The following is a 24948-nucleotide window of genomic DNA, read 5'->3' on the forward strand; positions in this document are numbered from 1 at the left end:
CTATTTCGCAACAAAGTCTGCTTCACTCACGCCACCAAATATGCCCTCGTAAAACTGACTATCCTACAGATCCTCGACTTCGGCAATGTCATTTACAAAATAGCCTCCAACACTCTACTCAGCAAACTGGATGCAGTCTATCACAGTGTCATCTGTTTTGTCACCAAAGCCCCATATACCACCCACCACTGCGACCTGTATGCTCTCGTCGGCTGGCCCTCGCTACATATTCGTCGCCAGACCCACTGGCTCCAGGTCATCTATAAGTCTTTGCTAGGTAAAGCTCCACTTTATCTCAGCTCACTGGTCACGATAACAACACCCACCCGTAGCACGCGCTCCAGCAGGTATATCTCGCTGATCATCCCCAAAGCCAACACCTCCTTTGGCTGCAATTCCTTCCAGTTCTCTGCTGCCAATGACTGGAACGAATTGCAAAAATCGCTGAAGTTGGAGACATATCTCCCTCACTAACTTTAAACATCAGCTATCTGAGCAGCTAACCGATCGCTGCAGCTGTACAGCCCATCTGTAAATAGCCCATCCAATCTACCTACCTCATCCCCATATTGTTTTAATTTACTTTTTGCTCTTTTGCACACCAGTATTTCTACTTGCACATGATCATCTGCACATCTAGCACTCCAGTGTTAATTTGCTAAATTGTAATTACTTCGCTACTATGGCCTATTCATTGCCTTACCTTCTCACACCATTTGCACACACTGTATATATACTTTTTTTCAATTGTGTTATTGACTGTACGTTTGTTTATTCCATGTGTAACTCTGTGTTGTTGTTTGTGTCGCACTGCTTTGCTTTATCTTGGCCAGGTCACAGTTGTGAATGAGAACTTGTTCTCAACTGGCCTACCTGGTTGAATAAAGGTGAAATAAAAAATTAAATGAAACACACCTTGCAGTTTCATTTGAAGGGGCAATCTCCATTTGTACATCTTTTTTTTTGTAAACTTTTTGTCACGGCTGTTTGAATGATCGGATCAAGGCGCAGCGTGTTCGTAGTTCCACATATTTATTTATCCGTGAAACGTAATGCAATACACAAAAAATACTTGAATACACAAAAAAACAACAAACTGTGACACAGAGCGAAAACCACACTACTCAAAAGATAATAACCCACCAAAACAGGAAGATAAAAACCCCTACTTAAATATGATCTCTAATCAGAGGCAACGAGGATCAGCTGCCTCCAATTAGAGATCAACCCAAACAATCCCAATATAGAAATAGAAAAACTAGAACCTAAACATAGAAATAGAAAACATAGAACAACCCAAAACACCCCCTGTCACACCCTGCCCTACTCTACTATAGAAAATTACATCTTACTAGGGTCAGGACGTGACACTTTTAAATTAATTATATATACCCATTGATTCTTAAATACCTCATGAGCTTAGTTCAACTATCATACCCGATCATATTCCAAAAGATTAGCTTGTTTTACTCCCTTGATTATAAACAAAAACTCTGTCGCCTCAGAACATGGTTACAATTCTCAAGCTCTCAACTGCAGTTTGAACCTTCCGTAGGTGAAATATTTATCATTTTGTGAATTATCCGCTCCAGTGACGTTGTTTTTGATAACTTTACAGCAAGGTAGACAATGAGACAAAACATATTTTAATTCTTTGTAGTGACTGAATTACAGTGTGACATTCTAAATACCTGACATTAGTGTCACCAGAGGTTAGTTTAACCTCTGGTGACAGTAAAACAAAGGGGGGAAAAAGTTTCTTAGATGCTAACACCACTTCAGACTTCATCTAAGAGACTTTATTGCTGGCATCAACAGTAACCTAGAATGCATTATCTGAGACATACACTTTATTAGGTACACCACCCCATTCACGAAAACGGATCACTCCTACAGACAGGGAGTCACGTGGCTATGGCTTGTTATATAAATCTGGCAGACAGGTATCGAGGCATTCAGTTACTGTTCGATTTAATGGTAGAATGGGCAAAACGAGTGACCTAAGCGACTTTGATCGTGGTATTTTAAACACGACAGTGTCTAGAGTTTTCAGAGAATGGAGCGACGAACAAAGAACATCCAGTCAGCGGCAGTCCTGTGGTCGAAAACAGCTCATTGATGAGAGAGGTCGAAGGAGAATGGCAAGAATGGTGCATGCTAACAAGCGTGCCACAAACAGACAAATAACGGCGCAGTACAACAGTGGTGTGCAGAACTGCATCTCGGAACGCACAAGTCATCGAGAAGCTCCAGTGGGCACGCGATCACCAACAATGGACAATTGAAGAGTTGATAAACATTGCCTGGAACATGACAGTGAGTTCAGTTCACTGGGCCTGCGCAGTTCCCAGACCTCAACCCTATAGAGCATCTTTGGGATGAGATGGAACGGGCTGTTCACAGTATGCATGTACCGCCGTCCAATCTGCAGCAACTGCGTGATGCCATCACATCAGCATGGACCAACATCCCTGTGGAAAGTTTACCTTGTAGATTGCCCCGAAGAATTCAGGCTGCTCTGGAGACAAAGGGGGGGTTCAACCTGGTACTAGATGGGTGTACCTAATAAACTGTTTATGTCCTAATTAACATCAGTGGAGGCTGCTGTTGGGAGGACGGCTCATAATAATGGCTGGAATGGAGTGAATGGAATGGTATCAAACACGTGTTTGATACCATTCCATTTACTCCATTCCAGACAATATTTTGAGCCGTCCTCCCTTCAGCAACCTCCACTGATAAACATTAGACATAACCATTTATACAGGTTACTAAAGACCTGATAACAGCAGTAATATTCTACTGATAAGGACTGCTATTAACGTATCATCTGGTCTCACGCCCTCCACTACAAACCCAACAATGATGAACAGCCTGTACTGTGACCTGAAATGGAAAAATATGATAAAGGAATTGTATTCAAATTATACTGTAAAGAACAAATGAGCCCTTTAATGCCAAGCTTGGTAATTATTTAATACACAATAATAACTTTCTTAAACATTATATTACTGATTTAATGATAAAACAGTTATTCTTGCATTGTAGCAACAGTAAAAGCTACTTTAAATCTGGTTATAATTGATTGAGCAAAATCTCTTTCAAGCGCAATATGGAAATGACATACTTGAAAGGTTGATCAAACTGACCGGCTAGTTGTAACTCATCCATTTTACAATAGGCCTACCAATGCAGTACATTTTTGTGATACAGTAAATTGATAAGATACTGTTACAGTGGTGATAGTTAACGTTTAACCCTCTGGCTAGATACAGTACATGACTAAAACATTGGCTGTGGTTTTGAGACAATCATCATGCAGAACATAAAACACATTAGATCCTTTACCCCAAATGTTTTTGAGACATATTAAAGTACAGGGTCAAATGCAATAAATGTTCATATGACAAAGTTGAAAAATTGAAAGAAAATATTATTCACAAATAGGCTATTTGGCCTATTGTTATGTGCATTAATATATTGAATGATATCTGATGAGATTTCAGCCTTCTTGATCAACGTTTTCCATTCTGTTAACCCTTTCTCTATGTCACGGTATTCTCCGCTGCATCACAGTGTGAATCATCTGAGTCTGTTAACCCTTTCTCTATGTCACGGTATTCTCCGCTGCATCACAGTGTGAATCATCTGAGTCTGTTAACCCTTTCTCTATGTCACGGTATTCTCCGCTGCATCACAGTGTGAATCATCTGAGATCACAGAATTTGAGGTTGGTTAAAGACGTATTTTATGCCAGTCGAATGAAGTACTGCTAAATCAGGATTGTGATAACTTTTCTAGATTTTCAATGTGAATATGGGGCAGTAGAAATAATGTGAAAAGAAATGCAAAAAAACGAAAACTACTGTATGCTTCCAACATTCACACAGAATTTGATTAAATCCTAGCATTAGAAATGAGAGGAAGATAGACATATATTTCTAGCCATAGTGATTAGAAGTCTATGGTGTATTGATGTTTTTTTCCCCACTCTGTGTTGTTAATAACTTTTAGCTTGTCTGTTTACAGAAACCCCTAGTTATTCCCTCCTAGTAAATAAATCAACTCTAAATGATAAAGAAATAATTATATCCCTTTGTTTGACTGTTGTGGCAGCGCTCTGTTCTATCACTGGGCATCTATGCTGATGATGAAGGTACAATTACAAATGAATTCCATCATAATACAACCTTTCCCTCGCTGTCCATTCACCTCTTTTATCAATATGATGGTAGGTTCTTGTACACATGCCAATATTCTGACTGACACACAAATGATCTTATTCACTATGTGAGGCTGGTCACACTGTCTGGTGTTTTGGGGTCACGTTTGATACATAATAAAGCTGCAGCCATCTTGACCACTAAGCACAGTGTTCAGGTCTCCCCCCGTCAGTCCACAGCCGTGCTGGAGCTTGCGCAGCAGGCTGGAGTCCTGATTGAGCCCATCACCCCGCCTCTCTTCTTCCTGCCGCCGGCGCCACTACTGCTCTTCCTGGAAGTGGCCGTATCCTGGCAGGAAAGGTTAGCAGCGCGACCAGCCGTCTCCTTGATCTGCAGCTCCAGGTGCTTTTGGATGGCCAGACCCAGCTCCTCAGGGTCCACAGACGCCCCGTACACCTCCCACGTCATCCCTTCCGCGTCCCACTTCACCTCCTTCACTGGGGACTTCTGGGATGTATCCGTCTCATTCCCGCTCTCGTTCCCATTCTCGTTCCTGTTCTTCTCCACCAGGCAGACCTGGGGGAACACATGGGCCAGGCGTGCCTCATGGACCTGTCCAGTCTGCACCCCCACGTCCCTGAGCTCCCTGTGGGATGTCATAGTCCCTGTGTCCCTGCTGGCTCTATTGTTGCTGCTAGGACAGCTATACTCCTGCTGCTGCAGGGCTCCACTAGGGGGCAGAGTGTTGGCCCAGGAGCAGTTGAGGTTGCAATTGAGGTTGCTGCATTGCAGCAGGCGCTTGGCATCCAGTCCAGTCTCACTGACGGAGGACATGAGGCAAGGGAGGGAGATGAGGGTAGGCGCCGGGTGAGGTGGCAGCACCCTCTGGTCCCTGAACTCAGCTTCGGTACCTGGAAAGCGTGGCAGCAGCTGGGCAGGGGTGAGGATGGGCTGGGGGTGGCAGTACGCAGCAAACGTGTCCTCCAACGTCCCGTGGTGGTGGACAAAAGCACAGTAGCAGATGGCCTCCTCACATGAATGTTGTTGTTGGGTCTCATCGCCGACCTCATTGGCTGTGTTAGAGGGGCCAGGGGTACCAACCCTGACACTCCCGGCCTGAGGCTGCTGTGTGGGGCTGCCTCCTCCACCATTTCCCCCTCTGCAGGTGCTGTTGACAGTGTTGCAGTTCTGGACCTGCATGGGCTGCTTGCAGGCAAACCTGGAGAAGGCCTGAGGATACAAGGGGCAGCTGGTCTCACTGCGTGGTGGGGGGGCAGGGACCTCCCTGAGCATGTGGAGGGTATCCGAGTGACTCCTCTGGACAGGCAGCCTGGACAGATCCAGTCCTCTCAGTTCTTTCTGTGATGATGACGAGGGGTAGGGCTCCTGGCTCTCTCCGAAGGCCGATAACACGTCCCCGCTAGCTTGGTGACCATGGCTGGTGATGCCCTCTTCGTGGTGATGGGCTGTGTATGATGACTCAGCCATACTGTGAGGGCGAACAGCAGTCCTGGGGTCCACATGGTCAGGTGTGTGTTGTTGGATGGTGTGCTGGACAGCCTGAGTAGGCCCCTGGCTGTAATGTTTTCTGCCTCTGTGAGAGCATAGAGCTGTATGCTCACTGGAGCTCTTCCTGAGTTCCTCCTGCCTCAGGGGACCTGTCAGCCCGTCTGTGGAGCTCTGGGAGAGGTGTAGAAAGGGGTCGGTAAAGAGGGCAGAGTCAAGGGAAACACTGCCCTCTGGTGGGTATAACTCAGACACAGGACGCTCACTCTCTGCCATGGGAAAGCCCTGGAACACAATGGAAACAGACAGAGCATCAACAATATGGCTCAGGGACATAAGCTCTTATTGTATGATAAGGAGAACTAACACAGTTTATGCATGAGGACGCCCTGATGAAACCAGTCATCTGGTACCATGCTAATTGCTTCGTTATGAGATGAGTCATCATCCTGCTGGGAGTGGTCTAGTGTAACGCCAGACTTGACAGCTAGAATTTCACAGTGTTTGTTATTTATTTTTTATAATTGAAGTTGAGTCTAGTCCCAAGTGTTTTCACAGTGTTAGTGTAGTTGTTTTGTTGATTTGCAAGAGAGACACAGACACAACCATTTGGTCTCTGCAGCTTAAACATTAAGGCCTTAATTATCTCTTGTACACAGATTGTGGTGCCAGCCTAAACCAGAGGGTCATTGGTTTTGTCCACTACAGAAAGGGGGCATGCCATGAGCAAACTGGTCAGGTATCCCTCACTCACAGTGGCAGAGATTAGGCCGTTCAGATTAGGTCTGGATCAGCCCCTCACTGATCCATAAGATTACAAGAGAAACACAGGATTGTCTATGTCTTCTTTGAGAGCATTAGGGGGTGTCTTCAATGTAGGTTCTCTAAAGCTTTGGTAGTGGATGTGTTAACTTGTTACGTCGCGTGATGATACGATGTCGGCTAGAGTGCTGAACCTCAATCACATAACCTTTAACCTTTAAGTCAAATACCCTTATATTATATACACACTATACATAAATCATCATGTACCCTTCTATGGACTTTTGAAAAATGTGCATTTAATTGTCCATTGGTGTATTGTTATTCTACTTTACATATGAGGCCTCTAGGGGCAGTTTAAAAAGCATCACCAATGAGTCTGCTCTACCCTTGGAGCCAAATGCCCCATGGTGGCTCTCCATCCCACCCCAGTCCCATGGTATACCTCCTCGTTATTTACATGTAGGGTCTCTGTGAGGGCCTCTACAGGCTGAATATGAATATTATAATGAATAATGAATATCTGTTACAGTCTTTTTGGGATAACATGCATGATAAAGACCATGTTGGTCTCTGTGAGGGACTCTACAGGCTGAATATGAATATTATAATGAATAATGAATATCTGTTACAGTCTTTTTGAGATAACATGCATGATAAAGACCATGTAGGGTCTCTGTGAGGGGCTCTACAGGCTGAATATGAATATTATAATGAATAATGAATATCTGTTACAGTCTTTTTGGGATAACATGCATGATAAAGACCATGTTGGTCTCTCTGCATTACTTAGTGTATTTATTGAAGGAATCTGTTTTGACAGCTCACAAGCTGAATGTTTTCACAGTGAATTACAACATATGTAAATCATATTGTCTACAGACAAGACAAACCCATTTAATTCAATGTTTACAATGTTGACAGATAACAGCCAATGCTCAAGTCATTTAATGGTGTGCAATGAAGTCACTGGATGGCCTGGTGTCAGTGGGCAGTGTTAGCATGCCTTTCTTTAATACTGACTGACTAGCCGCATGTTCCTCACAGCTAACAAGCTGCTGTTGATAGGATGGCACGGAGTTGTCTTCCTCCTATAAATTGGCTACATCTAAGCTGGTTTGAATCAAAGGTCACTTCTGACAATAGACAGAGCGGGAAGATGATATGCCATAAAGTGTAGGAACATGCGGCCTGTCAGTAAAAAATAATGGCGTGCTAACACTTTGCCCACTGACACTAGAAAAAAACAACTGATCTGTGGTAGTCTGAAAATAGAGATGTGAGAAGTCAAATGAATGAATTAGTGGCCTTTTTTCTTTTTACAATAATATTTCAGAATATACCTCCCCACACAACGCAACAAATGGATATTCTTTCTGCTATGCTATACACACATCCAAATAATAATAATGCCTCAACTATCTGAACTTTGTATGAGTTAGGGACAGATTGTGACTGACTGTATTGACTCACTCAAGGGCCTACATCAATCCCCCCACCCTACACACACACACACACACACACACACACACACACACACACACACACACACACACACACACACACACACACACACACACACACACACACACACACACACACACAGATTTAACCATTTCATCCTGAAAAGTCTCTGTTGTATCCCCTGCTTACCTTTCAGGAAGAATATGAGATCCGTGCCTTATGTTCCTTTTCTCTCTTCCTCCTCTCCCTCTCTTTCTCAATCACTCTGTGTCAGAGTCCAGTTATCCCCCAGGATCCCAGGAGAACCCCTGTTAGTCCAGGATGTTGGAAAGGAAAAGGAACGCGCTTCTCCTTCCCTCACATCCACAGGTGACCCCCCCCTCTCTCGCCACGCACCATCCACAGCGCCCTCCCTTCCCTCTAGTCTCCTCCTCTTCCTTCTCCCTCCCTCCTGGCTGTGAACAAGATGGAGGAAACCTTGAGATAATCCTCTCTTTCATCTGATTACAAATGAGAGGCTGCGAATCTTTAAATCCCTTTCCAGGAGACAGGGGTAGTGTGTGTGCGAATGTGTGTGTGTCTATATGTGTGTGTGTGTGTGTGTGTGTGTGTGTGTGTGTGTGTGTGTGTGTGTGTGTGTGTATGTGTGACGTTGTTAGAGATGGGTGGTGGTGGTTGTTTGGCTTTGTGTGTGGTTTACAGGGGGGTGGTAGATAGGGCTAGGGGATTGGATGGAGAGAGGGGGAGGGGGAATGATAATGAGGAGATGCACAGATAGTCAGGCAGACAGCGTCATTGTCATTCCATCCACCTGGGGGAAAAAAAAGAGACAGAAAAATGCATGAATGGGTGTTATCGAATAGAAGGTTTCACGGCGAAAAAACAGCCTCCCCTCACACAGACAGTCAGTCTCTGTCTCTCTCGCATCATCTTCTCTCTCTCTCTCTCTCCCACTCATCCTCCTCTCTCTGTCTCTCTCACACACACACACACACATATGCACACACCCACGCACACACACATTGTTTTGACTCCAACCTCACCTACTCCCTTACACACTCCCCATCACTCTCGCCCACTCTCCATCACTCTGTCCCTGTTGCTATGGAAACTACAATACTCAATGGGACTCTGATGAATGTTCATTTTCTATGTTGCTGTGAGGCGACAGACAGCAAAAACATGTCAGCCGGGAAACGACAGTGCTCATGGTTGTCAAGTAACAAGAGAACAATGTGATTTGATGTACATTTTTTTGTGCATGGATGTCACATGCCATGGTATGTCTGTGTTTTGCATGACAATTAATTAAAAAGCAGGAATGTCATTTGCTTGAGAAGTCACATTAAGATGGGAAGTAATGGGAGTATAAAACAGTATTTCTTGTAGTTCATATGGCTATGGGTAGAAGTTGCCCTTAAGCACAGATCTAGGATCAGCTTACCCTTCCCAAATCAAACCTTAACCATTAGGGGGAACAATGAAAAACTGACCTTAGATTATTATCTAGGGTCAATTTACTGTATCCTGCTTTGCTAACATGCTAGTCAGACAAACCTGGCCAATTTACAGATGTGTGAGTGAAAGTCTGTTGGCTGTACAAGAGGAGGGTAAAGATCGGGGGATGGGGACCTACAGTAAAGGACCACTCCTCACCGCAGTAACAGGTGGAAAATAAATACAGACGGGGTTTGAGTGTAAGACAGAAAATGTGTGATCAAACAAAAGGCAGTCATAACAAAGCCTGTCAGACATATCACATTTCCTTGTTTGGGTTATTGTAATTGTACATCTGTAGAAGCTCAAATGGAAGAATGATATGTATCTGGCAGAAGGAACACAAGTAACCTTGGTAATTAGCGGTGCTTAGTGCATGCTGCTGAGATGAAAATATAGTTTTTTTGCATTGTTAACTGAGGTGAGGGGAGGGGTTGTGTGTGATTGAATGGGCTACACTTGTGTGTCGGTATTTCAAGTACAGGGGCTGGGATTGTTGTAGTAGAAGTTCTGTGGGGAGGGAAGGGAGGTAGAGTTAGAATTAGGAGCAAAGTCTCATTACGGCAGACTGAACATCTGGAGGAGGGCAGTACCAGGGGATTAAGGTTAGATTTCAAAGAGAGAGTCAGCGAGGGATGGAGGATTGTGGAAGATCCTGCTGGCCAACAGCCTTCACAGCTAAGAACAATGTCAGGGTGGGCTCCTGTACCAATTACAGTAACAGTTTTAGGACCTAAATAGTATCAGGGGTAAGGAGACAGATTGAGACAAATTTCATTCATCAGTGAGTTTCTCCAGCTGGCAAACCATATTGTTGCAGACTGAAATTAAATGAGATCCACTATCATACAACCCTGATAGTATCTCAGCAACAGCAATGCCCTAGCATGGCTGTGATATCTTTCCCAGAATTGTTAGAGACAGGAAAGCCTTAGCTGCATGCATTCAGATATAATTCAGATATAAAATGGCTGACACACCCGGCTCACTGAATAGATCCCCTACTACTCCCTGCACACACAAACAACTCTCCAATTCTTTGTGCAAACTATCCATGATCATTTGAATAAGCATTACAAAAACACCTTTTATCAGCAGTTCCAGTTAGCACATAACGTTCTCAGAACCATGTGTTATTTTGCATACAACCTTCCCACAACTTTCTGGGAATGGTGAAGGATAGTTGCTTGGCTTTGATACAGTCTCAGCGCATTTAAGGAACTTGACAACAAAAACATTATTTTCTAGGTATTACAAAAAGACACATTGCTTTCCTTACCCTGTAAGCAGTCTATGGACAAGGTATGACAGCAATCCATGCTTTGGTTTAGTTTCCCTGGCACTGTTTCTACATGTTTATGTTTTAACATGCGTGGCATAAATCCTTTTCAAGTCATGGGACCGATATAAGCATTTTTCGTGCTTCATGTCCAAATCATCCAAAAGTATCAAAAATTGATTGTGAAGTTCAACAAAGTCACCTATAGATGTTTTGAGAATTGCATGAAAAATGCTAATATCAGTTCCATTACTTGAATGGGATTTGGCCACAAATGCTAAAACATTAGCATGTGGAAACAGTGCCATGGAAACTAAACCAAAGCATCGATTGCTGTCATACCTTGTACATAGACTGCTTACAGGGTAAGGAAACCAATATGTCATTTTGTAATTTGGGTGAACTATCCCTTTAAGAAAATATTCCATAAAAAACAGAAGAAAACTTTTGTAACATTCAGAGAAAGTTCTAAGAATGTTATTTAAAAACATACATTCCTTTCTCAGAACATTAAGAAAACTTTCCATAAAAACCACAAGAAAACTTAAGTAACGTTCAGAGTACGTTTAAAGAATGTTATTTAAAAACATGAATTCCATTCTCAGCATCAGCAAAACTCTCTATCTTGTTGAAGTGTTTTTGCCGTGCCCATTAATTGGTCACAATTGATCTTAATGAGTGCCTTTTCCCTTTGAAATGGGGTCTATTTGAATAGATTAAAATGAACTGCTTTGTATGTGTAAAAAAATATTGCATGCTAGCTCCATTCTGGTGGCGCAGTGGACTAATTCCATGGATGGAGAATAGATTATTATAGGTTTGAATTTCATTGATGCCATCTCACAATAAAAAATACATGTGTTTGCATGATTAATGCCTTTGGAAATTCATTTCCATGTGTCCTATCTGTGCTTGGAGTTCAAAAAAATTAATCCAAAATAAGCTAGCAGTGTTATTAAAAGTCTTATTTTAACATTCAGTGAAATGTTTAAAGAAATTATTCAAAAACCTCAAAATAACCTATAATTTACATTCTCAGAGCATTAATAAAACCTACCAGGAAAACTTTAAAGGAACCAGAATAAAACATTCTTAGAACCTCTCTGCAACCTAAAAATAAATGTTCCCAGAACAGGCTAAATGTTAATTTCTGTTCTGAGAATGTTTAAAAAATGTTCAGTTTTACCGGTCAGAAAACGCATGGCTTCATTCCAACAACGAATGTGAAACCAAAAACAAACATTCCCTCAACTTCCAAGGAACCAAATGTGCTAGCTGGGATGGCAATGTATAAATAAACATTGGAGCAGGCATTGATATCCTGTCAATGCTGTATTTGAGTATGCTCCAACAAAGACCGTCATAGATAAAGATACACCATCTCCTCAGAGTTCCATTGGGCTGAAGCAAACACATAGGAGGTGCAGTAGCAGTAAAACATCTATGGTTTGAGAAACTACCGGACAGTTAACATAGTAAGACTAGAAACTTCATAGCACAATTCAAGCATCAACTATAGGCTAAACCTTTTCTCTTGAAAAGAGAAAACTACTAGTGTGATACTAGCACCATCACATATCTGTGCCTTGAATCTCTGACATTATCCATCACAATAAGTAATTCTCCTGGGTCAAGTTTCATGTTACATTTTGTATATTCAGTCAAACTGTTTTCCCTTTGGGGGACAGATTCATCTGCAGACCTGACCTGCACTCTATGACCCAGCAGTTGTCACCTAAGGGCTCACAGTCACCTTCTCAGGACACTGACTCAGCCGCACCCACACAAGTGTATGATGAGACTGTGACATAGGCTACTCACATGCTTACACCGGAGTCAACGCCACAGTCTAGAGACATTGTTGCAGGTTGGCCGCCGTTACCCTACGAGAGATAGGCGGGCACCAAGATGCTTGGACTTGTACATAATTGTTGTTCATAATGTGGACAATTTAAGTAGGTGGGGAGGAGATGTGGTGTATTGGGGTTGTCCCATCAGAGCATCATGGGAGTTGGATGTTGGTAGATGATCACGTTCTAGATAAATGGTTGAACTAATTCCTGTCTCATCATTTAATCGTTATAAAGACGTGGTTATGAAACCCACAAGACATAACAAAAGATTGGCGACAAGTAAGTCTGAACCTACAGGAACTATTTTATCTGGAAGAAGTCGGTTTTTACAAGTTTAAAAATGTTATATCCCGTGGTACAGTCTAAGTTAATGTTAGCACAGTGTATTACTAGCAGAGGCAAATGCAGAGTCTAGCTAGCTAAGAGAGTGTTAGCATTGTCATGCATGGAAGAAAAGGATTTGAGATGGATGAAAATCAGGAAAACAACGTCATTAAAAGGGAGGAATATACCCAGCTAGTAATGACAAGTCGGCCCAGAAGCGACCCTCTTCCTAGGGGCCTGAACTGATTGAATCGGAATTGGTGTTGGACTCGGCACTCGGTACACCTGGTGACCATGTCAGCAGGCATGCACCTGGCCCGCCACAGGGGTTGCTACAGCGCGATGGGACAAGGACATCCCGGCCTGCCAAACCTATGCGTCGCCTCATGGGTCTCCCGGTTGCGGCTTACACGGGTATCAAACCAGCATCTGTAGCAACGCAGTTTGCACTGCCTTAGACCGCTGCGCCACTTAGTGCTTATCAATTGCCTTGCACAAAGTATCAAAATACTAAAATACTACTTAAACAGGACTCTTAAATAATTTAATTTAAATGTAAAAAAAAAAGGTTGATCACAGAAACAATGAGAAAACATGGAAAAATAAATAATGAAATGATTGAGTCTCACAACTCAATCGCTGGTTGAAAACTGTTTTCTGCCCCTCCCAAAAGATATAATTTGTAGATAATTGGCCCTCTTTCTGGGACTCACCCACAAACAGGACCAAGCCTGGCCTGTTGAGGAGGGATGGACTCCATCCTAGCTGGAGGGGTGCTCTCATCTTTTCTACGAACATAGACAGGGCTCTAACTCCCCTAGCTCCACAATGAAATAGGGTGCAGGCCAGGCAGCAGGCTGTTAGCCAGCCTGCCAGCTTAGTGGAGTCTGCCACTAGCACAGTCAGTGTAGTCAGCTCAGCTATCCCCATTGAGATTGTGTCTGTGCCTCGACCTAGGTTGGGCAAAACTAAACATGGCGGTGTTCGCTTTAGAAATCTCACTAGAATAAAGACCTCCTCCATTCCTGCCATTATTGAAAGAGATCGTGATACCTCACATCTCAAAATAGGGCCACTTAATGTTAGATCCCTCACTTCAAAGGCAGTTTTAGTCAATGAACTAATCACTGATCATAATCTTGATGTGATTGGCCTGACTGAAACATGGCTTAAGCCTGATGAATTTACTGTGTTAAATGATGCCTCACCTCCTGGTTACACTAGTGACCATATCCCCCGTGCACCCGCAAAGGCGGAGGTGTTGTGTCCACATGGAAAAGTCCACAGACCCACTCCAAAAGGCTTTCGGAGCCATCATCGACTCAGTGGGTTTTGTCCAACATGTCTCTGGATCTACTCACTGCCACAGTCATACTCTGGACCTAGTTTTGTCCCGTGGAATAAATGTTGTGGATCTTAATGTTTTTCCCCATAATCCTGAACTATCGTACCAACATTTTATTACGTTTGCAATCGCAACAAATAATCTGCTCAGATCCCAACCAAGGAGCATCAAAAGTCGTGCTATAAATTCTCAGACAACCCAAAGATTCCTTGATGCCCTTCCAGACTCACTCTGCCTACCCAAGGACATCAGAGGACAAAAATCAGTTAACCACCTGAGGAACTCAATTTAACCTTGTGCAATACCCTAGATGCAGTTGCACCCCTAAAAACTAAAAACATTTGTCATAAGAAACTAGCTCCCTGGTATACAGAAAATACATGAGCTCTGAAGCAAGCTTCCAGAAAATTGGAAAGGGAATGGCGTCACACCAAACTGGAAGTCTTCCGACTTGCTTGGAAAGACAGTACCGTGCAGTATCGAAGAGCCCTCACTGCTGCTCAATCATCCTATTTTTCCAACTTAATTGAGGAAAATAAGAACAATCCGAAATTTCTTTTTGATACTGTCGCAAAGCTAACTAAAAAGCAGCATTCCCCAAGAGAGGATGGCTTTCACTTCAGCAGTAATAAATTCATGAACTTCTTTGAGGAAAAGATCATGATCATTAGAAAGCAAATTACAGAGTCCTCTTTAAATCTGCGTATTCCTCCAAAGCTCCGTTGTCCTGAGTCTGCACAACTCTGCCAGGACCTAGGATCAAGGGAGACACTAAAGTGTTTTAGTACTATATCTCTTGACACAATGATGAAAATAATCATAGCCTCTAAACCTTAAAGCTGCATACTGGACCCTGTTCCAACTAAACTACTGAAAGAGCTGCTTCCTGTGCTTGGCCCTCCTATGATGAACATAATAAACGGCTCTCTATCCATTGGATGTGTACCAAACTCACTAAAAGTGGCAGTAATAAAGCCTCTCTTGAAAAAGCCAAATCTTGACCCAGAAAATATAAAAAACTATCGGCCTATATCGAATCTTCCATTCCTCTCAAAAATGTTAGAAAAACTGTTGTGCAGCAACTCACTGCCTTCCTAAAGACAAACAATGTATACGAAACGCTTCAGTCTGGTTTAGACCCCATCATAGCACTGAGACTGCACTTGTGAAGGTGGTAAATGACCTTTTAATGGCATCAAACCGAGGCTCTGCATCGGTCCTCGTGCTCCTAGATCTTAGTGCTGCTTTTGATACCATCGATCACCACATTCTTTTGGAGAGATTGGAAACTCAAATTGGTCTACACGGACAAGTTCTGGCCTGGTTTAGATCTTATCTGTCGGAAATATATCAGTTTGTCTCTGTGAATGGTTTGTCCTCTGACAAATCAACTGTAAATTTTGGTGTTCCTCAAGGTACCGTTTTAGGACCACTATTGTTTTCACTATATATTTTACCTCTTGGGGATGTCATTCAAAAACATAATGGTAAATTTCACTGCTATGCGGATGACACACGGCTGTACATTTCAATGAAACATGGCGAAGCCCCAAAATTGCACTCGCTAGAAGCCTGTGTTTCAGACATAAGGAAGTGGATGGCTGCAAATGTTCTACTTTTAAACTCGGACAAAACAGAGATGCTTGTTCTAGGTCCCAAGAAACAAAGAGATCTTCTGTTGAATCTGACAATTAATCTGGATGGTTGTACAGTCGTCTCAAATAAAACTGTGAAGGACCTCGGCGTTACTCTGGACCCTGATCTCTCTTTTGAAGAACATATCAAGACTGTTTCAAGGACAGCTTTTTTCCCTCTACGTAACATTGCAAAAATCAGAAACTTTGTCCAAAAATTATGCAGAAAAATTAATCCATGCTTTTGTTACTTCTAGGTTGGACTACTGCAATGCTCTACTTTCCAGCTACCCGGATAAAGCACTAAATAAACTTCAGTTAGTGCTAACCAAAAAATGTGATCATATTACTCCAGTGCTAGCCTCCCTACACTGGCTTCCTGTTAAGGCAAGGGCTGATTTCAAGGTTTTACTGCTAACCTACAAAGCATTACATGGGCTTGCTCCAACCTATCTTTCTGATTTGGTCCTGCCGTACATACCTACATGTACGCTACAGTCACAAGACGCAGGCCTCCTAATTCTCCCTAGAATTTCTAAGCAAACAGCTGGAGGCAGTTCTTTCTCCTATAGAGCTCCATTTTTATGGAATGGTCTGCCTACCCATGTGAGAGACACAGACTCGGTCTCAACCTTTAAGTCTTTACTGAAGACTAATTTCTTCAGCAGGTCCTATGATTGAGTGTAGTCTGGCCCAGGAGTGTGAAGGTGAACGGAAAGGCTCTGGAGCAACAAACCGCCCTTGCTGTCTCTGCCTGTCCGGTTCCCCTCTCTCCACTGGGATTCTCTGCCTCTATCCCTATTACAGGGGCTAAGTCGCTGGCTTACTTGGTGTTCTTCCATGCCGTCCCTAGGAGGGGTGTGTCACTTGAGTGGGTTGAGTCACTGACGTGGTCTTCTTGTCTGGGTTGGCGCCCCCCCTTGGGTTGTGCCGTGGCGGAGATCTTTGTGGGCTATACTCTGCCTTGTCCCGGGATGGTATGTTGGTGGTTGGAGATATCCCTCCAGTGGTGTGGGGGCTGTGCTTTGGCAAAGTGGGTGGGGTTATATCCTGCCTGTTTGGCCCTGTCCGGGGGTATCATCGGATGGGGCCACAGTGTCTCCTGACCCCTCCTGTCTCAGCCTCCAGTATTTATGCTGCAGTAGTTTATGTGTCGGGGGGCTAGGGTCAGTCTGTTATATCTGGAGTATTTCTCCTGTCTTATCCGGTGTCCTGTGTGAATTTAAGTATGCTCTCTCTAATTCTCTCTTTCTTTCTTTCTTTCTTTCTCTCGGAGGACCTGAGCCCTAGGACCATGCCTCAGGACTACCTGGCATGATGACTCCTTGCTGTCCCCAGTCCACCTGGCCGTGCTGCTGCTCCAGTTTCAACTGTTCTGCCTGCAGCTACGGAACCCTGACCTGTTCACTGGATGTGCTACCTGTCCCAGACCTGCTGTTTTCAACTCTCTAGAGACAGCAGGAGCGGTAGAGATACTCTCAATGATCGGCTATGAAAAGCCAACTGACATTTACTCTTGAGGTGCTGACTTGTTGCACCCTCAACAACTACTGTGATTATTGTTATTTGACCATGCTGGTCATTTATGAACATTTGAACATCTTGGCCATGTTCTGTTATAATCTCCACCCGGCACAGCCAGAAGAGGACTGGCCACCCCTCATAGCCTGGTTCCTCTCTAGGTTTCTTCCTAGGTTTTGGCCTTTCTAGGGAGTCTTTCCTAGCCACCGTGCTTCTACACCTGCATTACTTGCTGTTTGGGGTTTTAGGCTGGGTTTCTGTACAGAACTTTGAGATATCAGCTGATGTAAGAAGGGCTATATAAATACATTTGATTTGATTTAAATATATAAAGCAGCCCGTGTAATCATCTGCCAAAGAGTAGCAATAATTGGCCCAAGCCCCAAGTAATACATTTGGGCCAGATAACTCACACCGGAAACGGCCGAGCCCCAAGTAATACATTTGGGCCAGATAACTCACACCGGATTCGGTCCAAGTGCAATCCCCGCATCCTAGCAATAAGTGATACTGCCAAAGGAGGCCCAGACTCGTGCCACATGACGTCGGCCGAGTGCCCCGACTCTCAGATGAGTGCCCCGACTCTCAGACAGAATCGGCCCAAATCCACTGTGCTAGCTGGGTACAGTGAAGGAAAGGACATTTATTCAACTAATAAAAAAAAAAAAAAGCTAAATGAATGAAATTGAGGATGAAACGTCAGTGAGTGAAGATCACGTGACTGAGGGAAATATTGCCTTGGTTAAGGACAATATTGAAGTGACCCATTGCCCACACACTGGTTGAATCAATGTTGTTTTCACATCATTTCAATGAAATTACGTTACACCAACGTGGAACAAAGGGACAATCAGGAGCCTATTGAGAAACAAAAAATGAATGGAATTGTTGGAAACATTGGACCATTTGATGAAAGTATGGAGCAGTGGAGCGCATATACAGAACAGTTTTAATATTTTGTTTTTGCAAATTATATTAAGGAGCACAAACTGAAAAGCTGTCACTCTATGTTGTGAAAGAAGACTATCCATCACTACTGGGATGTTCGTGGTTGGAGTAGATCACACTGGACTAGCCATCAGTGTCTACAATGACACATGGAAACACAAGCCTACCCTCTATCTTAAAAACCTCGTACCTTTTAAAAAAAATGTTTTGCCTAAAATGACATACCCAAATCTAACTGCCTGTAGCTCAGGACCTGAAGCAACGATATGCATATTCTTGATACCATTTGAAAGAAAACATTTTGAAGTTTGTGGAAATATGAAATTAATGTAGGAGAATATAACACATTAGATATGGTAAAAGATAATACAACAACAACAAAAAAACATGCGTTTATTTGTTTTACTTTTTTTATCATTTTGAAATGCAAGAGAAAGGCCATACTTTCAGATAGGAGTCTAGTTGTAATTTAGAGTTTGGCCACCAGATGTCAGCAGTGTGTGTGCAAAGTTTCAAACTGATCCTGTGAAGAATTACGTTACAGCACAATATTTTGTATCAAGTCTGCCAGGAGTTTGCCCAAATGTGCCGAATTGGTCAATTGATACATTTTCAAGTACATAACTATAGAGAACATACAAAACTTCTATGTAATAGCTACTGCTAATTGGACACTGCAGTTAGATTAACAAGAATTTAAGCTTTCAGCCAATATAAGACATGTCTATGTCCCGGAAAGTTGGTTATTGTATACAACGTAATTCGAGTCACATTAGCAACAACCGTCTCAGTTTAGGGACACCCATCCTGTAGAGGTTAAAGAAATATGGAGAAATCTTTCATGGAGAGCTGGGTAACATTAAAGACATTACAGTGAAGCTATTATGTCAGACAGCAAACCAATGTTTCTGAAAGCACAGCCCGTACCTTATGCTTTCAGACCAAAAGTTGAGGCTGACTTGGACGCTTTAGTAAAAACAAAGTACTGTCAGCGTGAGTGAATGGGCAACACCCATCATACCAGTCCTTAAGAAGGATGGTGGAATCAGGATATGTGGAGACTTTAAAGTCACAGTTAACCCTGTGTGGTCCGCTGAGCAGTATCCGCTACCACACATAGACAACCTTTTTGAGGGTTTAGCTGGCAATAAATAGTAAAGCAAAATCGACCTCTGCCAAGCCTGCTTGCAGATGCACGTGTATGAAAAGTCAAAGGACACAAAAGAGGCCTTTCAGGTACTGTCGACTACCGTTTCGATTCACAAGTGCGCCAGCGCTGTTCCAGAGGGCGATGTTCCAGATCTTGAGTGGATTTCCAGGAGTACAATGCTACTTGGATGACATCCTCTTTACTGGAAAGGACGAAGAGGACCATCTCCAGAACTTGGATGCGACCTTACAGAGATTAAAAGATTATGGACTGCAAGTTTGTAAGGACAAATGTCAATCATCGGTTGAATACCTTGGTCACGTCATCGATGCAACGGTCCTTCACAAGGCTCAATCCAAGGTCAACGCTATCTTGGACGCCCCAGCTCCTCAGAGCGTCAGCCAACTGCGTTCTTTCCTGGGGTTACTGAATAGACGCTTTATTCCGAGCTTAGCAACGAAGCTGAAACTGCTGCATCAGTTTCTTTCTCAGGACAAAACATGGAAATGGACAGAACAATGCTGACGAGCATCTTTGGACCGGATACCGAAATTCTGTCACTTTCTGCAAGCAGAATGCAAAGGTGGGCTTTGTTGTTGTCAGCACACACCTACGACATCAAGTACTGCAAGTTTGAACTGCAACGCAGATGGACTTTCCAGGTTACCACTGACTGTGGTTTAACCAGAGTCATACCAAGTTGACATCTACTTCAGACAAGTGGAAAACACATCAGTGTGGAGAAATGTGTTATCTTAAGTGATGGACATTATCATTAAGGGCAAACGAGATGCCCCCGAAACTGAAATCTTACCTATCCAAGAGAACTGAGCTGTCAGTACAGTTCAATTGTCTGCTGTGGGGGAGGAGAGTTATCATTCTGCCTTCACTGAGGAAACCACCCAGCTAGTACATTTGTGTCACGAGAATTTTCAATCCCAATGATAATAACTAACAATCAATAAGCTTTGACTAATCCCCAAGGTTTGTAAGACACTGGGTTAATAATAATTAGGCAAATACTCAGCTTATGCAAAAGGTTCATACAGTTTATTCACGAGAACGTTCTGAAGTCCATAATACAGAGACATTCATTTTATAACTTGCTTCTTCCTTACGCACATACATACACACAAACAGTAGGTGGGATGTATCCCTCCCCAGAGTTCTCACCACTGTTTATCACTACCCAGCACTGTCCGTTCCATTCCCCAGAGATTAGAGGAACCTTGAGAAGTACTCCTTGTCCTATCATAAGTTTAGGTTCTAGCCAGGTCGAGCCAAACACATTCTTCATTGTTCTCGGTATTCTCTTAGGCACACACATACACACATACATTTCTCTTCCTCACGGGTCTCTACTAAACCTTATGGGACTTACGTTTAGTACTTTAATTATTACAGTTTATTCATTATACATGCTACATAAACAACTAATTACTAATTAGTTACGTTTCAGGGTGGGATTCTTTAATCATTACCTTTAAACATATAATTCCCTTATCAATTTGGATCCTTGGCAGTTGTGGGAACATACATTTTTGGTTTCCCATTAGTTCTGGGAAGGAAGCCATACGTTTCCTGACTGGTAAAACTGAAGTTTTTTTAAATGTTCTGAGAACAGAAGTGAACATTTAGCCTGTTCTGGAAACATTTATTTTTAGGTTGCAGGGAGGTTCTGAGAATGTTTTACTCTGGTTCCTTGAACGTTTCCTGGGAAGCTTTATTAACGCTCTGAGAACGGAAATGATAGGTTATTTAATCATTTATTTAAAAAATATATTTCTTAAATAATGTACCTGAATGTTTCAATAAGACTTTTAATACACTGCTAGCTTATTTTGGGATAACCTTTTGGAACTCTTTTTTTATGCATACAAAGCTGTTCACTTTAGTCTATTCAAACATACCCCATTTCAAAGGAAACAAGCACTCATTAAGATCAGGTGTGGCCAATTAGTGGACGTGTCCCACACACCTGAACACACTTAACAAGATAGAGGATAGAGAGAGTTTTGTTGATGCTGAGAACTGAATGTTCTCTGAACATTACTCAAGTTTTCTGGTGTTTTTTCTGGAAAGTTTTCTTAACATTCTCAGAACAATTTGAGAACATGACTTGAAATAGAACCATGAGGACACCTGTAGGAAACGTTATGCTGAAGTACTTAAATTCCCACAGAAGAACGTTGTTTTGTAATGTTCTCTGAACCAGTCTGAGAACGTTCCTAGAACATTACCAAAATTGAAATGAAACGTAACCATGTTTTAGGAAACGTTCTGTTAAAGTAATGAAGTACTAAGAAAATTATGTTTTTTTGTCAAGCTCCTTAAATGTGCTGAGAATGTTCCAAAGCCAAGCAATTATCCTGCACCATTCCCAGAAGGTTGTGGGAAGGGTGTATGCAAAATAACCATAGGAAAACCCCATGCTTCGCCAAACTGTGGACCTGATGAGTCGCCAATGAGTTGGAGTGGCCATCTGAACCGATCTGAACCGGCTGATAGCAATTGGCCAGAGGTTGCCATCCTGAGGTCTACTACTGCAGAGAAGTCTATTGAGAATATTGGAGAAGTGTTTAGTCGGTTCAGATCGCCACTCCAACTTATTGGCGACAACGGACCACAGCTAGTGTTTCAAGAAATGGCTAAGTTCCTACAGGTGAATGGCCTACAACTCATCAGGTCCACACCATATCATCCACCAGCCAACGGGTTGGTGGAGAGGTTCGTACAGACCATGAAACATCTCAGGGTCAAGGGACACTGCACCAACGCTAGAACAGCTTCCTGCTATCCTACAGGAACATGCCTCATGCAACCACCAGGGCTTTGCCTGCATCGCTACTCATGAAGAGAGAGCTACATACAAGTTTCGACCTACTCAAACATCCAAACTCAAAGGAGACAGTCCTACGTCAACAGGAGAGTCAAGTCAAATGTTGTGAACTGAGAGCAAAGGACAGAGCTTTCAATCCTGGAGAAACTGCTATGCTAGGAACTACCTCAACGGACCAAAGTGGGTTCCTGCTACAGTCATTGCTCAGACTGGTCCTGTGTCCTACACTGTCCAGACTGCAAATGACGTAATCTGGAAAAGCCACACAGATCAGTTACTGTTGAGAAAAGCAACACTGACAGAACCACAAGTTGTGAGTGGTCCAGAACTGTTACTGGGTGACACCCTGACCCAGCAGCTGTCACCTAGGGGTTTAAAGTCACCTTCTCAGGACTGTTGTTCATAGTGGGGACAATTAAAGTAGGTGGGGAGGAGATGTGGTGTATTGGGGTTGTGCCACAGAGCATCATGGGAGTTGGATGTTGTCATATTGTAGATAAATGGTTGATCTAATTCCTGTCTCCCGGGAAACCCACAAGACAAAACACTAATGCCCATGTTTATGTCCACGACAGCAAACAAAATGAAAGTGCCACATACGCTGCATTTGAGCCCCTGTGCTGTGTACATATAGGACATTCGTACGTGTGCATAAAGGAACAGGACCATATGGTAATGGTACATACAACACAGCAAAACTTTTTACCTATTGGACACTCTTTGAAACTCTTATCTGCATACAAACCCGTAACAATATTATATAACCACCTGTCACCGACTGAATTAAGTTATAATACAAAGCCATGCATGTATGTGGTAATTGGAAGGATTGGAAGGCATTATAACTTGTCCTGTCCAATTTAATGTCTCGTATTACCTTTATAAAGGGTCAGGTCTGTGTTGTTCCAGTGCTCCTCTCTAGTTTCTTTGTTCTGTTGCTTTAGCTACCTCAGCGTTAGCCACAACACCCCTCTCTGGCTGTGGAGCTCACACCTGTTCCTGTGAAAACTGTGGATTCGGTGTAACGCGTATCGGCAGTTCCAAAGTGCACTATTATTCATTCGCAGGGGCTTTTTAGAGCTCAGTTCCTTTTTTCTAGCCCTGCAAACACGCCTACTCACGCAAATCTGAGACACACCTACTTTACATATTCAGTTTCACACTCAGGCTCACACCTTGACCTAGAATACATCCCAAGCCAATTTGTTTCTCCTATTCTGGCTTCACAGTTCACAGTCCCTGATAGAAGAATCTGCCTAGTATGCATAATTATCATCTGATGGCTTTCTATGATTTATGCAAAGCACTGTTTCCTTTTGAAACCTAGGAGAACATTATGAGCTGAAATAAAGGAACTCATATCAAAAACTGGAACAAAATATTATAATGTAAGACACAGTTTGCAGAATCTACAAAGTGTGACTCCTCATCAACCATATATACTGGATGTGTTGTTATTGGGTTGCTTAGTCACACTTTATCCATACCCTTCACATTGACAGGAGAAGTTTTCAAAGTTTTAGGATCGTTAGCTATCAGATGCCACAGCCTGTAATCCACAGAGGTCAAAGGGCGAGGGTCAACCACCACCAATCGAAATTGAGATTATGGCGATGGAGCTACAGTGCCTTTAGAAAGTATTCATACCCCTTGACTTATTTCACATTTTGTTGTGAATGGATTAAGGGCTTGTAAGTAAGCATTTCAAGGTAATGTCTAAACCTGTTGTATTTGGCGCATGTGACAAATAACATTTGATTTTAATGACAGTATTTTTTTTATTTATGAGGTTGAGTGATGCCCAGTGATGTGCACAGAAAGCTCTCTTCAGGTCATTGCACTGTCTCTCAGCAGCATCAGTTAACATTTGGAAAATGTTGACATGGACATTTTCTATTCTAAGGTACTCTGACTGGATTGATTTGGGCAACTTGACAGATAAGGTTAATGGGAAATGCACCTTGAAGACTGAAGTACTTGGAAAGAAAATACGTTTGTGGCCCTCAAGGCTGTTCACATACTGATCAAACCTACAGATAAAACAACTCTTTGAGTCAACAGGGGGGTGTCATTCGCAGCATGATTTCCTGTCTTATCCCTTACCCAACAACATCCTCAAATCCTCTTCTCTGTACAAAAGCAATGTGGGGTGTATTGTGTAAACGTGAGACCCACTTAACAGAGACCAAGGACAAACCCTGTTACTTGAGACCTGTGTCACCTTGGAAACTAGTTATTGCCCTCCCAGTCATGTCAGAGGAGAATGGAAGTAAGGGGTTCCTATCTATGCATCAAGATCTGCAAGACCTGCATCCCACAGGAATGCTGAGAGGCCTGATGGTGGCTCTCATAGGGGGCTTAGCAAGCGGAAATCTACAGAAGGTCAAACAAAAGATGCTTGTATGTGATCCCTCACCTCCTGTGGTATATAAAAATGCTGGGTTATCATCTTTGTCTGCCATGTACAGGTGTAGGATCGTAATTTGACAAGTATTGTCGCAGCAAAATAATCCTGCAGCAACAGGATTTTAACATTAAGTCCATTCACTCTTTTCCGCAGATGTAATGTTGCTTGATCGTGGTTAGGCTATTAGCTGGCCAAAATTAGGCTACATGAAAGTGCAATACTGTTCATTTAACCGTGTGTTAGTGTAGGTTTTCAG

General features: G+C 42.8%; 1 protein-coding gene across 1 annotated transcript; it reads right to left on the bottom strand.

Annotated features, from left to right (window-relative positions):
• Positions 1-2955: 2955 nt before the first annotated feature.
• Positions 2956-23369, bottom strand: LOC115153184 (G protein-regulated inducer of neurite outgrowth 2). The gene is made up of 3 exons (XM_029698325.1): positions 23163-23369; positions 8085-8706; positions 2956-5954 (listed from the first exon to the last, which is right to left on the bottom strand). Exon 3 carries the CDS (start codon positions 5943-5945, stop codon positions 4392-4394), a length of 1554 nt encoding a protein of 517 aa, XP_029554185.1. The 5' UTR covers positions 5946-5954; positions 8085-8706; positions 23163-23369; the 3' UTR covers positions 2956-4391.
• Between the last annotated feature and the right edge of the window lie 1579 nt (positions 23370-24948).

Source organism: Salmo trutta, chromosome 18 (assembly GCF_901001165.1).
Source record: "Salmo trutta chromosome 18, fSalTru1.1, whole genome shotgun sequence".
Lineage (NCBI taxonomy): Eukaryota > Metazoa > Chordata > Actinopteri > Salmoniformes > Salmonidae > Salmo > Salmo trutta.

Bases quoted from the DNA above. Each gene is read 5' to 3' on its own strand.
- LOC115153184 (XM_029698325.1), bottom strand. From the start codon at position 5,945: ATGGCAGAGAGTGAGCGTCCTGTGTCTGAGTTATACCCACCAGAGGGC.